This window comes from Naegleria gruberi (genome assembly GCF_000004985.1).
Source record: "Naegleria gruberi genomic scaffold NAEGRscaffold_56, whole genome shotgun sequence".
NCBI classification, from domain to species: Eukaryota; Heterolobosea; class Eutetramitea; order Acrasida; family Naegleriidae; genus Naegleria; species Naegleria gruberi.
Window position 1 is genome coordinate 290,716 of NW_003163271.1, and position 11,394 is coordinate 302,109.

At 33.5% G+C, this 11,394-nt stretch overlaps 5 protein-coding genes across 5 annotated transcripts; 2 read left to right on the plus strand and 3 right to left on the minus strand.

Moving 5' to 3' along the window:
• Positions 1 to 2: 2 nt before the first annotated feature.
• NAEGRDRAFT_81332 (asparaginase family protein) lies at positions 3 to 1,362 on the minus strand (the record flags this gene model as incomplete). Its single annotated transcript, XM_002672127.1, has 4 exons — positions 3 to 503; positions 547 to 1,021; positions 1,151 to 1,288; positions 1,330 to 1,362. 4 exons carry the CDS (start codon positions 1,360 to 1,362, stop codon positions 67 to 69), a joined length of 1,083 nt encoding a protein of 360 aa, XP_002672173.1. The 3' UTR covers positions 3 to 66.
• Positions 1,363 to 1,448: 86 nt separating this feature from the next.
• NAEGRDRAFT_81333 (uncharacterized protein) lies at positions 1,449 to 3,336 on the minus strand (the record flags this gene model as incomplete). Its single annotated transcript, XM_002672128.1, has 2 exons — positions 1,449 to 1,759; positions 1,837 to 3,336. 2 exons carry the CDS (start codon positions 3,334 to 3,336, stop codon positions 1,553 to 1,555), a joined length of 1,707 nt encoding a protein of 568 aa, XP_002672174.1. The 3' UTR covers positions 1,449 to 1,552.
• A 2,079-nt stretch (positions 3,337 to 5,415) lies between these two features.
• NAEGRDRAFT_72884 (uncharacterized protein) lies at positions 5,416 to 6,033 on the plus strand (the record flags this gene model as incomplete). The annotated part of the gene is made up of 1 exon (XM_002672072.1): positions 5,416 to 6,033. One exon carries the CDS (start codon positions 5,416 to 5,418, stop codon positions 6,031 to 6,033), a length of 618 nt encoding a protein of 205 aa, XP_002672118.1.
• A 98-nt stretch (positions 6,034 to 6,131) lies between these two features.
• Positions 6,132 to 6,623, plus strand: NAEGRDRAFT_72885 (uncharacterized protein; the record flags this gene model as incomplete). Its single annotated transcript, XM_002672073.1, has 1 exon — positions 6,132 to 6,623. One exon carries the CDS (start codon positions 6,132 to 6,134, stop codon positions 6,621 to 6,623), a length of 492 nt encoding a protein of 163 aa, XP_002672119.1.
• Positions 6,624 to 7,278: 655 nt separating this feature from the next.
• NAEGRDRAFT_72886 (rho family small GTPase) lies at positions 7,279 to 8,915 on the minus strand (the record flags this gene model as incomplete). The annotated part of the gene is made up of 4 exons (XM_002672129.1): positions 7,279 to 8,454; positions 8,513 to 8,597; positions 8,644 to 8,698; positions 8,744 to 8,915. 4 exons carry the CDS (start codon positions 8,913 to 8,915, stop codon positions 7,279 to 7,281), a joined length of 1,488 nt encoding a protein of 495 aa, XP_002672175.1.
• Between the last annotated feature and the right edge of the window lie 2,479 nt (positions 8,916 to 11,394).

Genomic DNA, 11,394 nt, shown 5'->3' on the forward strand with positions numbered 1-11,394 from the left:
CTAAAAGTAAATCTCCAACTGCCACAACGGATTTATTACAATATTGTATTTGTGGCACAAAAGGTGTTAAATCTTCTTTTCAGAGACGAGTGAAACCACTTCGAAAGTGTTATTTACCAAATCGACCGAATCTGCAGGAACGTAGGCAAAACTCATCTTGTCTGTATTATGTGAAACTGCATATTTTCCATCTTTGGATAAGACAATCAATCCACCAAGTCCATTCACTTTTTCTTGTAAATATTCAATAACTCTTTGAGTTGCTAAATTAACTTGTTCGAGTGGTTCTTGTTTTTCCTGGAATGATTGGTGAGTGTAGACTGTTGCTGTGGTATTTTCCTTTCTTTGAGGAACGTTATTAAACTCGAGCCATCTAATCAACGTTCCTGTCATTTGAATGGTCATTATACTTTCTCCCCAACCAGTCGAGGAAGCTCCTGCAACAGAAGAATCAGCAAATGTGCCTGATCCAATGAGACCAGTATCTCCACTTCTTCCAGGAACTATTTTGAAATATTAACAATCCAAATAAAAGTTAAATATTACCTTTTTTAGGAGTTCCACCAGTTGATGTGGCTGCACAAATATTTCCATTTCTATCTAACACAACTACTCCAACAGTTCCTCTCTTTGAAGGTGGTGGTTGAGTATCCTTAGCTTCAAAAACAGTTCTACTCGTAAATTCCTCATTATTCCTAATTCTATCCAAAAATTCCAATTCTCTCTTTGTCAATAATTCTTCCACACTTTCAATTAGTAATTCCTTCCTTTCTTCATCTGTTTTCAAATTTGATTTGGCAAATTCCAATGCATTCTCTCCAACCAACAAATTATGTTCAGTTCTATTCATGACCATTCTGGCAACACAAATTGGATTCCTCACTCCTTGAATTCCACAAACAGCTCCAGATTTCAAACTAGTTCCATTCATGATACTTGCATCCATTTCCACTTGTCCTTTCAAATTCAAAAAAGATCCCTTCCCGGCATCAAATGTTTCATCATTTTCCAAAATTTTAATCTATTTCCTCATCCACATTTATCATCATCATTTGATCATCAATTAAATATAATAATATTTAAATATTCAAATATTTCATCATCGGAATGATATGCTCAAAAAGGATAAATAACAAAGATGAACACCTACAGCTCTCACAGCAGCTTCCTCAGCATCAATTTCACCCTTCAAAAGTGCTGGATAAACATTAGCAATGGCACTCCTCGTACCATCAATGTGATCTTGTTCCAAATCTTTAGGAATGGACCAAGCACCTCCATGAACAATCTGTTGTTATTAGAGGTTCAATAAATTATTGATCAACGTACCATGAGTGGCTTTACTGATGTTAGATTTTCCATTTTTTTTGAAAATTAATTTTTCTGTATAGATAATTTAAATAGTTTACAAAAAACTACCAACATTTCAAATGTAAACATATTGTGTTGATAAAACTCAATTATTTCTATTTGGAAATTTTATTTATTAAAATTAGTAATTCAATTTCCCTAACAAGCTCGGAATTATTTTTAATTTCATTATTTTCAATGATTAGTCAAAGAGGTGCTTTACGTGATCTCTTGGATGGAAGTACAATGGATATTTCTTAGTACTAATATAGAAGGTAATTTGGTCTGTTTCCATTTTAGGGAATTCAGCATGTTCCTTAGTTAACTTGAAATTTCTAACAGCATTAATAATTGAAAAGTGGAACTCTGCATTAGCAATACGACTTCCAGGACATTTTCTGGCACCAACCTATAAATATCAATATAACAAATTAACAAATATGGAAAGAATTAAATTAATCCAAAATTAGAAAATTAACAACTTACACCAAATGGAAGTGATGAAAACATTGACTTTGGAGCGAGTGGACTCTTCTTATCATGTCTCTCTGGAATGAATTCCAAAGCATTTGGAACATATTCATCCTTCATACTTGGGAAATAATTCATGAAAATGACAACAGTTTCCTTTGGAAGATTGAATCCACCAATTTCCAAATCAGTATTCAATTGTCTACCGAATGTAATGTAGGCAAATGAGTTGAATCTCGTAACTTCTTCAACGAATTGTTTGGTTAGTTTGAGTTTCTTATATTGTTCTGGTGTGATTTCTAATCCATTTTCGGAAAGGATTTCATTTTCAGTTGGTTCACCGAAAATTTCCAAACATTCCTGATAAATCTTTTCCTGGTATTCTGGATGATGAGCTAATCTATAAAGGATAAAATTGGAAATTCTTGACGTCAAGTCAACTCCACCTTGTAAGAAAGTTGACAATACAGTAGTGACCTTATCCTGAGCATTCTCAATTCCTTCTGATCTTTGTGTAAGAATTTCCAAAAATCTTGGTTTAGAACCTTCTGGTAATGGTTGACCAAATCGATCAACACAATATCTAGTATTAGCAATTACACTATCATACATATTCTCAATAATTCCATACTCCTTAGTTTTGAAATACTTGTAAATTGGAAGTTTGTAATCTAATCTTGAACACAAATCGAGAACTGTCATGGCTTGCTTTGAAAAATCATCAAGTTTGAATGGTAGACCTCTTTCTAATTCTTCAGTCATCTTGACACCAAAGAAAACTTTCATAATTGCATCGAAGGCATATCTGGAAGTTGCTTCCATACCATTATTCAGTCTATATTTGTTTTCACCAACTTTGGTAAAGTTCTTTCTCAATTGTCTAATATAATCACTATTCATTTCTGTCAATTGAGGAACAACAATACGATCAAGGAATTCAGGTTTCATTGCAAGATTGAAAATTTGACGAATATCATTCCAATTTTCTTCAATTTTCATTTCTACTGGAACCAACTCTAATCCACGAGTTTGTTTGTAATATCTTGATGGACCCAAAATTGTTCTACGTTCTTCTACTCTTGCTACGTCAGCTATCAGACTAGGATCTGAAAGAATAACCAAATTGACTCCAAAAGCAGTCAACTTGACCATTTCTCCGTATTCTTTACATAAATCAAGGAAGAATTCTTGAGTATTTGTGGCATTCTTCTTAATATCTAGATAATTACCAAGCAATGGTAAAGGTTTAGGTCCAGGAATTTCAGAGAAAGGTTTAACTTTTGGTTTCTCATCGGCGGTGGAAGCTGTTACACTTCCATATCCGTATGGACATTTGGCACCTCCTGAGGATGGGATTGTTGTTGCTAAGGATTCTTTTGTTGTGTCTTTATGATAGTATCTTCCAACACCTTTCATAGTTGAAGTGTTTGCTAATTGATGAGTAGTGGCAGATGACTTGAGAAGGAGACCTGTATTGTTCCATCTTCTCTTTAGTGGAGCGGCAAGTAATGACATTTTTTAGGTAATGAATTGGAATGTAAATTTGCAAAGAGCTGTTTATTTTTAATGATTCTTCGCAATTGGTGCTCACTATTCGAAAGTGGGAATTAGCATTCAAAATAGGAAGTACGATAGGGTTTTTATTACAATTTCGTAAAAATTATTGCATTAGAGGATGTCACCTACTATTCTGGTATCAAATTTAAATTGCCAAACTTGTTGCATTGTGCACTAAACCATTGGAAAATTCAAACTAAAGGATAAAATGTTGGCACTTTCGGTTAAAGTAAAGACCATGAAGTTGTAATTCACAGTAAGAAGGTGCCACCAAATGTTAATTCAAAATTACTGGAAAAATAAATTGTAAACCAATTCAAAGCGAGAGTGAAGTATGCACTTGAACTGTAGATGAAAACTGTAGAGCGAAAAATTGTCATGATGAGGTTGAAGGTGAAGAGTAGTTACAGTTCATCATTTGAATTCTATTATTATTCTATGGGAAAGAATTGAGTTGTTCTTGCTTGGTTGTTATCATCCAAGAGTTTAAATTATATTTTGGAATTTTCTGTTGTTTGATTTGTTGTTGAGGCATGAATCAACTAGATATGATAACTTGGTCAAAATACACTGTACAATTTTCATTAATACAATATTTTGACATGTAGAACAATCCTACATTAATAGTTTTCCAAATTATCCAGTGGAAAAAGCAGTACATCATCAAGATGAATTTAATTGAAAAAGTACTCTTTGGCATTCCCAAATATTCCACAATTATAAATAATAATATATTGTTTTGATGAGAATTGTCCATTACTGATGTTAGTGTTTGTTCCAATGATTAGGTTTCATCTTAGATTTTCCTGCCTACTGGTAAAAATGTTTCCGACTTGATGATGGTGCTCCAGTCAAATAACAATATTAATCTACTATGATAGAGTGATGATGTGAGGTCATTCCAAGAACCATCACTTTTCCCCGAAGCATGTGTGTTGTTCCTATTTTTTGAATTTAATAATTTTTCAAAAAATTAAACAACATCAGTACTTGCGGAATGGTTGAAACAAATAACATCAGGCTGTACATAATGGCCAAAAACAAATAATCCTTTGTGACTATTGCATCATCTCAACATGATCTTTTCTAGTAATTTATTAGTGGATTATTATTAAAACGGAATTTATTTTTCAAAAGTTGTGGATCATCTTATCATATTCTTTCCATCAATATAATTAAATATAATGGTATTTGTGGAAATTAATATTTAGTAGTAAATTAATTTTAATTTTGATATTTAAAGTCAAACAGCATCTATGCATCGGAATTTACTTGATGAGTCGAAAAACCATCAGTTGGATTGTTGAAAAAGTATATACAAACCTAACATGTACTCCACCTTAATTACTATCATATTTATTATCAGATTTTCATCACGTTGTCAATTTACCAAGTTTCGACATTTTTCAGCAATAACAAATAATGCACAGAGGCTTGAATCATAATTTGTGAAAATCATGATGGATATCTAATAATTAAGAAATGGAAGAAGTAATCAAACTAGACTGAGTTGTTTCCTTAGGTGCTGAGAAAGATTCTGTTTTTCAAATATTTGAGGCACTTCCAGTCCATCTAACTGTTCCACATTCAAATCTTCATGCTAATCATAGCACATATTTGAGTAATAAATTTTCTTGTTCTATTGAGATATTCTTGTTATCCCAATCATGCTTCAATTGTTCAATTTGTGATTTGGAGTTGGATGCTTCAATTTCTGACTTTCTCTTCAAACCAGGCCTTCTGAATTTAACAACCTTAATTAAATGATAATGTTACTATGTTGAAGATTCAATATGGAAAATTACTTTACTGGGTCATTTCATTGGTGGGAATACCTTGATTTCAATCCACCTGTTATCTTTCTATTTATATCCAACTAATTGTAATTATTTATTGATTACAATAACATGTGAAATGCACATCTGTTCAGTCCCTGTTCATTTGATTGTAAAAATGATTTGAATTGGTTTCATTGGATATAAAACCTTTTCACAACTCTCAACAAAAGTGAATAACTCAACCAAAAAAACAAATAACATGAAACCAACATCACAATTGGCGATTCTTTTAGTTTGTGCCCTCCTTGTTTCCTTATCTCATGCAGCTGATGACTGTTTAGATAATAGCTATGCCATTCCAACAGCAAGCTTAATCACAGTAAATGGCATTCCTTCAACTGTGGATGAAGGTTTCTCCATCCTCTGGAACACTGGTCTTAAAATCAAATCACCATACTTTGTCAATATTTACTATGGATTGAACAATGGCAATTTCTTCTTGTTGAAGAATTGTAAATCCACTGCTAACAATGGTAATGCTTATTGTGGAACTAATAATTTCTTGGCCTACATTAGACACTCTTCAAATGGACACAATAAGAGAGTCATTCATCAAGTTTATTCAAATGGTACTTTGGCCGAAAGGATTGGTTTGGAATCAGATGATTACAACACTGTTTCTAAAGGTTGGTATGTTAAGGCTGATAACTGGACTGATGTTTATCAATTCGCTTCAGGTGGTTCTGGTAGAACATTCTGCAAATCATTCAGTAATGGTGTTATTGCTGTTGACAGAGATGCTAGAGAACCATGTTCAGCATGTTTGGAAAATTCATACTCTGTACCAGCTTCTAGAGTTTTGCAATGCCTGAATTGAATCAATTTTCAGCAATTACAACTAAGGCTGGTTTGGTTGCTCCTATTCAAAAGATTTTGAGCTTGTTGAAACAAGTCAATGTTGGTTACGCCATTAACATGTACATCGGTTTTGATAATAATGATTTCTATGGAGTTTTGAACTGTGGAGTTGATGTCAACAAGAATATTGAAGTCTGTACTAAAGCTGGTTCTGCATATGTTGCCTTGATTAGAAATCAAGCTGTTCTCCAATCAACTGCTAGAAAGACCTTTGCTTTGACTGCTGATGGAGTCATGTCTGAAACTGCTTTAGATATTACCTCTGCAACCACTGAATATGCAACAACTGGTAGAGCATGGTATACCAATGGCAATGGTTTCTCTGATTACTATCTCTTTGCTGCTCAAGGTGTCTATGGAAGAACTTATTCATTGAGTTTCATGGGTGGTGTTGCTGGTTCTGATACTTTGAATGAACCATGTAAGAGAGTTTCATGTGATAATATCATTACCCCTTCTACTTCTGTAAAGGTTGTTAATGGTGTTAATTCATTGAAATCAACTTTAATTGTTGCTTTGATTTTGGCCATTATTGTTTTGCTTTTTTAAATATTTATATAAATTTCTATCTTCAAATTACCAAGTTATTTTCTCCTCATCAATGAGCATGTTGTGTCATACAAAATCGCTTTTTGGAAAAAACAAAACCTTGCAAACTGGTCAGATAAAAAACTAACAACCATTACTTTGGTACATGAATTCAAATCAAATTCTTTCAATTTCGAATAAGGGGCAAGCGTTATAGAGCCATCATAGAGCCTCCTCTTCTCATTTTGCTTATAGATGATGACAAATATTTTCTTTCCATATACCAGAGGTATACTGTCCTACACATATTTATTGAATGAAACATTTTTTCTTTACATCATCAATTTCCAAATCAGCACCGCCACTCTTTGATTGTTTCTTCTTCAATTTCTTCCTATATTTTTCCCTCTTTTTTTTATATTCCTCAACTTTTTTATAGTATGAATCTGGTGGCCATTTGTTTTCAGTAACATGTTTCAGATTTTCACCTGTTAAAAGTTCCCATTCCCTTCTTGCTTTCATTGGACCATAATTTGTAGAGATGAAATGGAGACAAAAGTTGGGCAATTAATTGGCTTCATAAGTTTGAGCTAGTAATAGTAGACCTATAGTGTCAATGTCAGCATTTTCAATTCCTTGAGCAACTGATTTGTCAATATTTTTCGAGATGAAAATTTCACACAATGAGATTGCCATATTCGTTGGCCAAACTCAACAATCCAACAGCATTTCTTTCATTGATGGTAGAGTGAGCAGAGTATAGATATTCGAATAGGGCATGGAATTCACTTATTCTATTCTCGTTCTCACCAATTTCACCACTCAAATCTACTTGCCTTGATGAGTGCTCTACGAAATTAGCTTCAAACATTGTTCTGAATACATCACAATTAGCAGAGAGGAATAGCTTGTGTCCATGGAAATTCTTGGAAGAATCAGTTGTGGAAAAGACAATTTCGACATCGGAGTGAGTTTTCTTATCAAAGTACTTTTTCTTAATTTCACTACCCAATAAATCATTAAGATATGTTTCAATGCTTTCATTGAACACATCTTCCTCTACTATCTGGTAATTACTGACTATATTGTTAGTGTATTCACATTCAAGGATGGTAGATGCAGTCTTGACCTTATTGAGAAATTGATCTTTTTTACACCTTTTCCGCATTGTTTCCGATCCTCCATAATATTGAATTTCTAATAGGGATTTGAAAGCCCTATGATGAATAGTGTTGGAGAGTCTGAATTTCAATATATTTGGCTCATTCTCATCAATAGAGACAGATGAGAAACCACTCACTCTACCTCCATTAATTTTGGCACTCAACTTTTCAAATGCTTCATGTGAATAGCTATTCATTCCAGCATCTCTAGAAACCAATACTTCATCGAATAATTTTCCAATAACTTTGGAGGGAACACAAGCCAACACCAATGAATGGGCCTTAATTTCCACATCAATGTCCTTCTTGGAATTGTAAATTACAAACTTGGTATCACAGCAAAAATCACTATCCAAAAGGTTTTTAAAACCCTTGCCATAATTTGAGCTTTCCACATAAATCCTAGGAGCTTTTCTAGCTGGAGGCACTATAGGAGGAGTTGGTTCAATATCTTCAGGGTTTCCAATCACTACCTTCTTTCTTCCTTTTTTTGAAGATTTGGACACGTAAATTGTTTCTGAAATTGCCAATTTGAAGAGTTTATCAATATTGTACATGGCTCTAGAGCTTGTAATAATGCATAGTGAAGCAAGTGAATTCTGTAACTTTTGCTCAATCATTTCCTTAGTGACTATTGAGTCACAATCAGCATTTGAGACAAGGTCACTCTTACACCCAACCAAAATGATCTATTTGAATAGAAAGGGAATATTCAATGAATTCATTGGCATGGAATGGTCAACTTACTGGAATATCAGGACAGTGATGAATCAATTCTGGAATCCATTTTGATTCGACATTCTCAAAGGAAATACGATCGACCATTGAAAAACTTAATCATTACGTTAGAGGAAGAATTCAACCACCGAAAAACATACCAAACAAAGAAGACATCAGTTCTCAGATATGAAAGAGCTCTCAATCTATCATAATCTAGTCAATTGTCAAATTGTCACAATTTTTATAATTCCAACATACCAGTATCCCACAATCCAACATTATAATTTCTATTTCCATATATCACATTAACACTATCAAAAACTGTTGGAGCATAATCTTCGGGAAATGAATTTGTGGTGGAGGCAATCAAAAGACAACTCTTTCCGACTTTGCTATCACCAACAACTACCAATTTCAAGCTGTTCTCCATTATTTACAGGTTGATGTGTTTGTTATTTTTTTTGTGGTTTTTAAATCTCTTGATATCAAACATAAAAACGCGGTATAAAGTTAAAAATAGATTCTTATAGATGTGAAAATAGCTCACAATCGAAAGGATGAACAAAGCTTATTACAAAAGTGGAAGTGAAAGTGGTATTTATCATGAATTTTATCACAGAAATCACTCTTGAAACATGAATTGTACTAGAATGTTCGAATTGATCAATTTAAGGTGGCACTGTAGCTCGCAATAAAAGACGAAGTAAACTGTTAATGTTTGAGAAGCTCTCCCACGGAATGCTACCACTCTGGAGATACAATTCGAAGAGAGTATATCCTATCAGATGTATATATTACAATCCTGCATTACATTTCTTTACAAATCGCTAGATATTGAATAAATAATAAAATCCTCTGTTGATCGAACTTGTAATCAGAAATGTGACGGTAAAAAAATTAAAGTTTCAACCCTCTTGCACGCAACAGCAACAAAATAAAACCCAGAGAAGAACAACATATGTTCTAGAGATGTTGTTCTATTTGTTCCTGCATTACATTGTTGTGATGTTGTTATGCGCCAATATTAATCACACAGTAGCCATTCCAATTTTAATTCTTGGCAGTGAAGGTCCATTCCAATTTTCACCACTTGCCTTTTTTGAAAAATTAAAGGACTTGGAAATATTTCTTAACAATATTGGGTCAACATCAGGTATATCATGCCTGTGTTGATTCTTGGTGTAATTTCACATCTATTAACTCCAAGAATTTCACCACATCATCTCATCATCATTTAAATAATATTATTAATAGTAATTTTTGGAATTCAATCCTTCATCATGATTTGGCAATAATTTTATTATTTGGAAAAATTCAAGTTGGTACATCATCATCGGAACAACTACCAACCATCATTGTTATTTATCATCATTATAATAGTAATATTTGTGGAAATAAATCTGATAATAGTATTATTTTAGTGAAATATTTTCACTAAAATCATCATCACTGCCAGATTTATATGATAATTTGGAAAACTTTCAATCTAGTATTGTTCAGCATGGTCGATTCCATCAGGTAAAATCACTTCCGAACGTTTTCCTATTGTTTATCATGATGATAGGTACATGTATATTTTCAACATGTACATGGACCATATCTCAACATGTACTTCACCAACTTGGAAAATGTCTTTCATCACTACTATTCAAATACATAATAAACAATATATTTATCAGATTTTCATCATTTTGTGTTTTTGCCAACTTCGGGTTATTCATGGTCCCAATCATGATTCATGCCAAAAGTACAGTCAATCTTCTTGAAACATTAATAAACTTTTATTAGTACAATATTGTAGATGTACCATATCAATTATTTCGTCTTGTTTCGTTGAAATCATGAAGGGTTTGGAAACGTGTTGTTTTGATTTGTTTCTTCTGTGGCTCCATGGTCTTTATGATCTGATATTGGGTTATTAAGCGCCGTTTGGGTATTTTGTTGGTTTTTTTAGTAAAGTTTTAAAAAAAGTATATAGTTCTTATCTAGTTATCGAGTTGTGGTGTAAATGTGTTGTTTTCAAGCTATTCGAAAGTAGTAACGATTTCGATATTCCGTTACTTTGCGTCACTTTGCGGACGGACTTACATTCAATCAATTTGGTTGTCATTCATATTGATGCGTAGAATTTTTGAGAGTATTTTTGAATGTACGTTATTTTTATCTACGCATGAATGAAAAGTACAACAATGATCAAGAGGAATTGAGTCATGAGTATGATACTTTCTCAGATTGTTCTACGCATCAAGAGTATTCGATTCAGGATTCTATTCATATATGATATTTGTAATACATATATTGAATTGGATGAGATGGAGTGCCATCTTGTTTTAAAAGTTGAGTCGACATTAAGGTATTCAGTAAATTGATACCACATGACTAATTAGAGTGATTATATGTCATTATATCAATTTCTTTGAAAACAGACTTGCTTCTGGACCTTTCAGATTTCTAGCCACTTTGACAGATCACCAAGTACTATCTACTGGATGCATTTCTTGAAATAAAAGTATTTAATTTGAATAAAGTCCACTTTATTTGAGATGGTGTTGGGTTTGGGTTTGGGTTTGGGTTTGGGTTTGGGTTTGGGTTTGGGTTTGGGTTTGGGTTTGGGTTTGGTTTTGGGTTTGGGTTTGGGTTTGGGTTTGGGTTTGGGTTTGGGTTTGGGTTTGGGTTTGGGTTTGGGTTTGGGTTTGGGTTTGGGTTTGGGTTTGGGTTTGGGTTTGGGTTTGGGTTTGGGTTTGGGTTTGGGTTTGGGTTTGGGTTTGGGTTTGGGTTTGGGTTTGGGTTGGGTTTGGGTTTGGGTTTGGGTTTGGGTTTGGGTTTGGGTTTGGGTTTGGGTTTGGGTTTGGGTTTGGGTTTGGGTTTGGGTTTGGGTTTGGGTTTGGGTTTGGGTTTGGGTTTGGGTT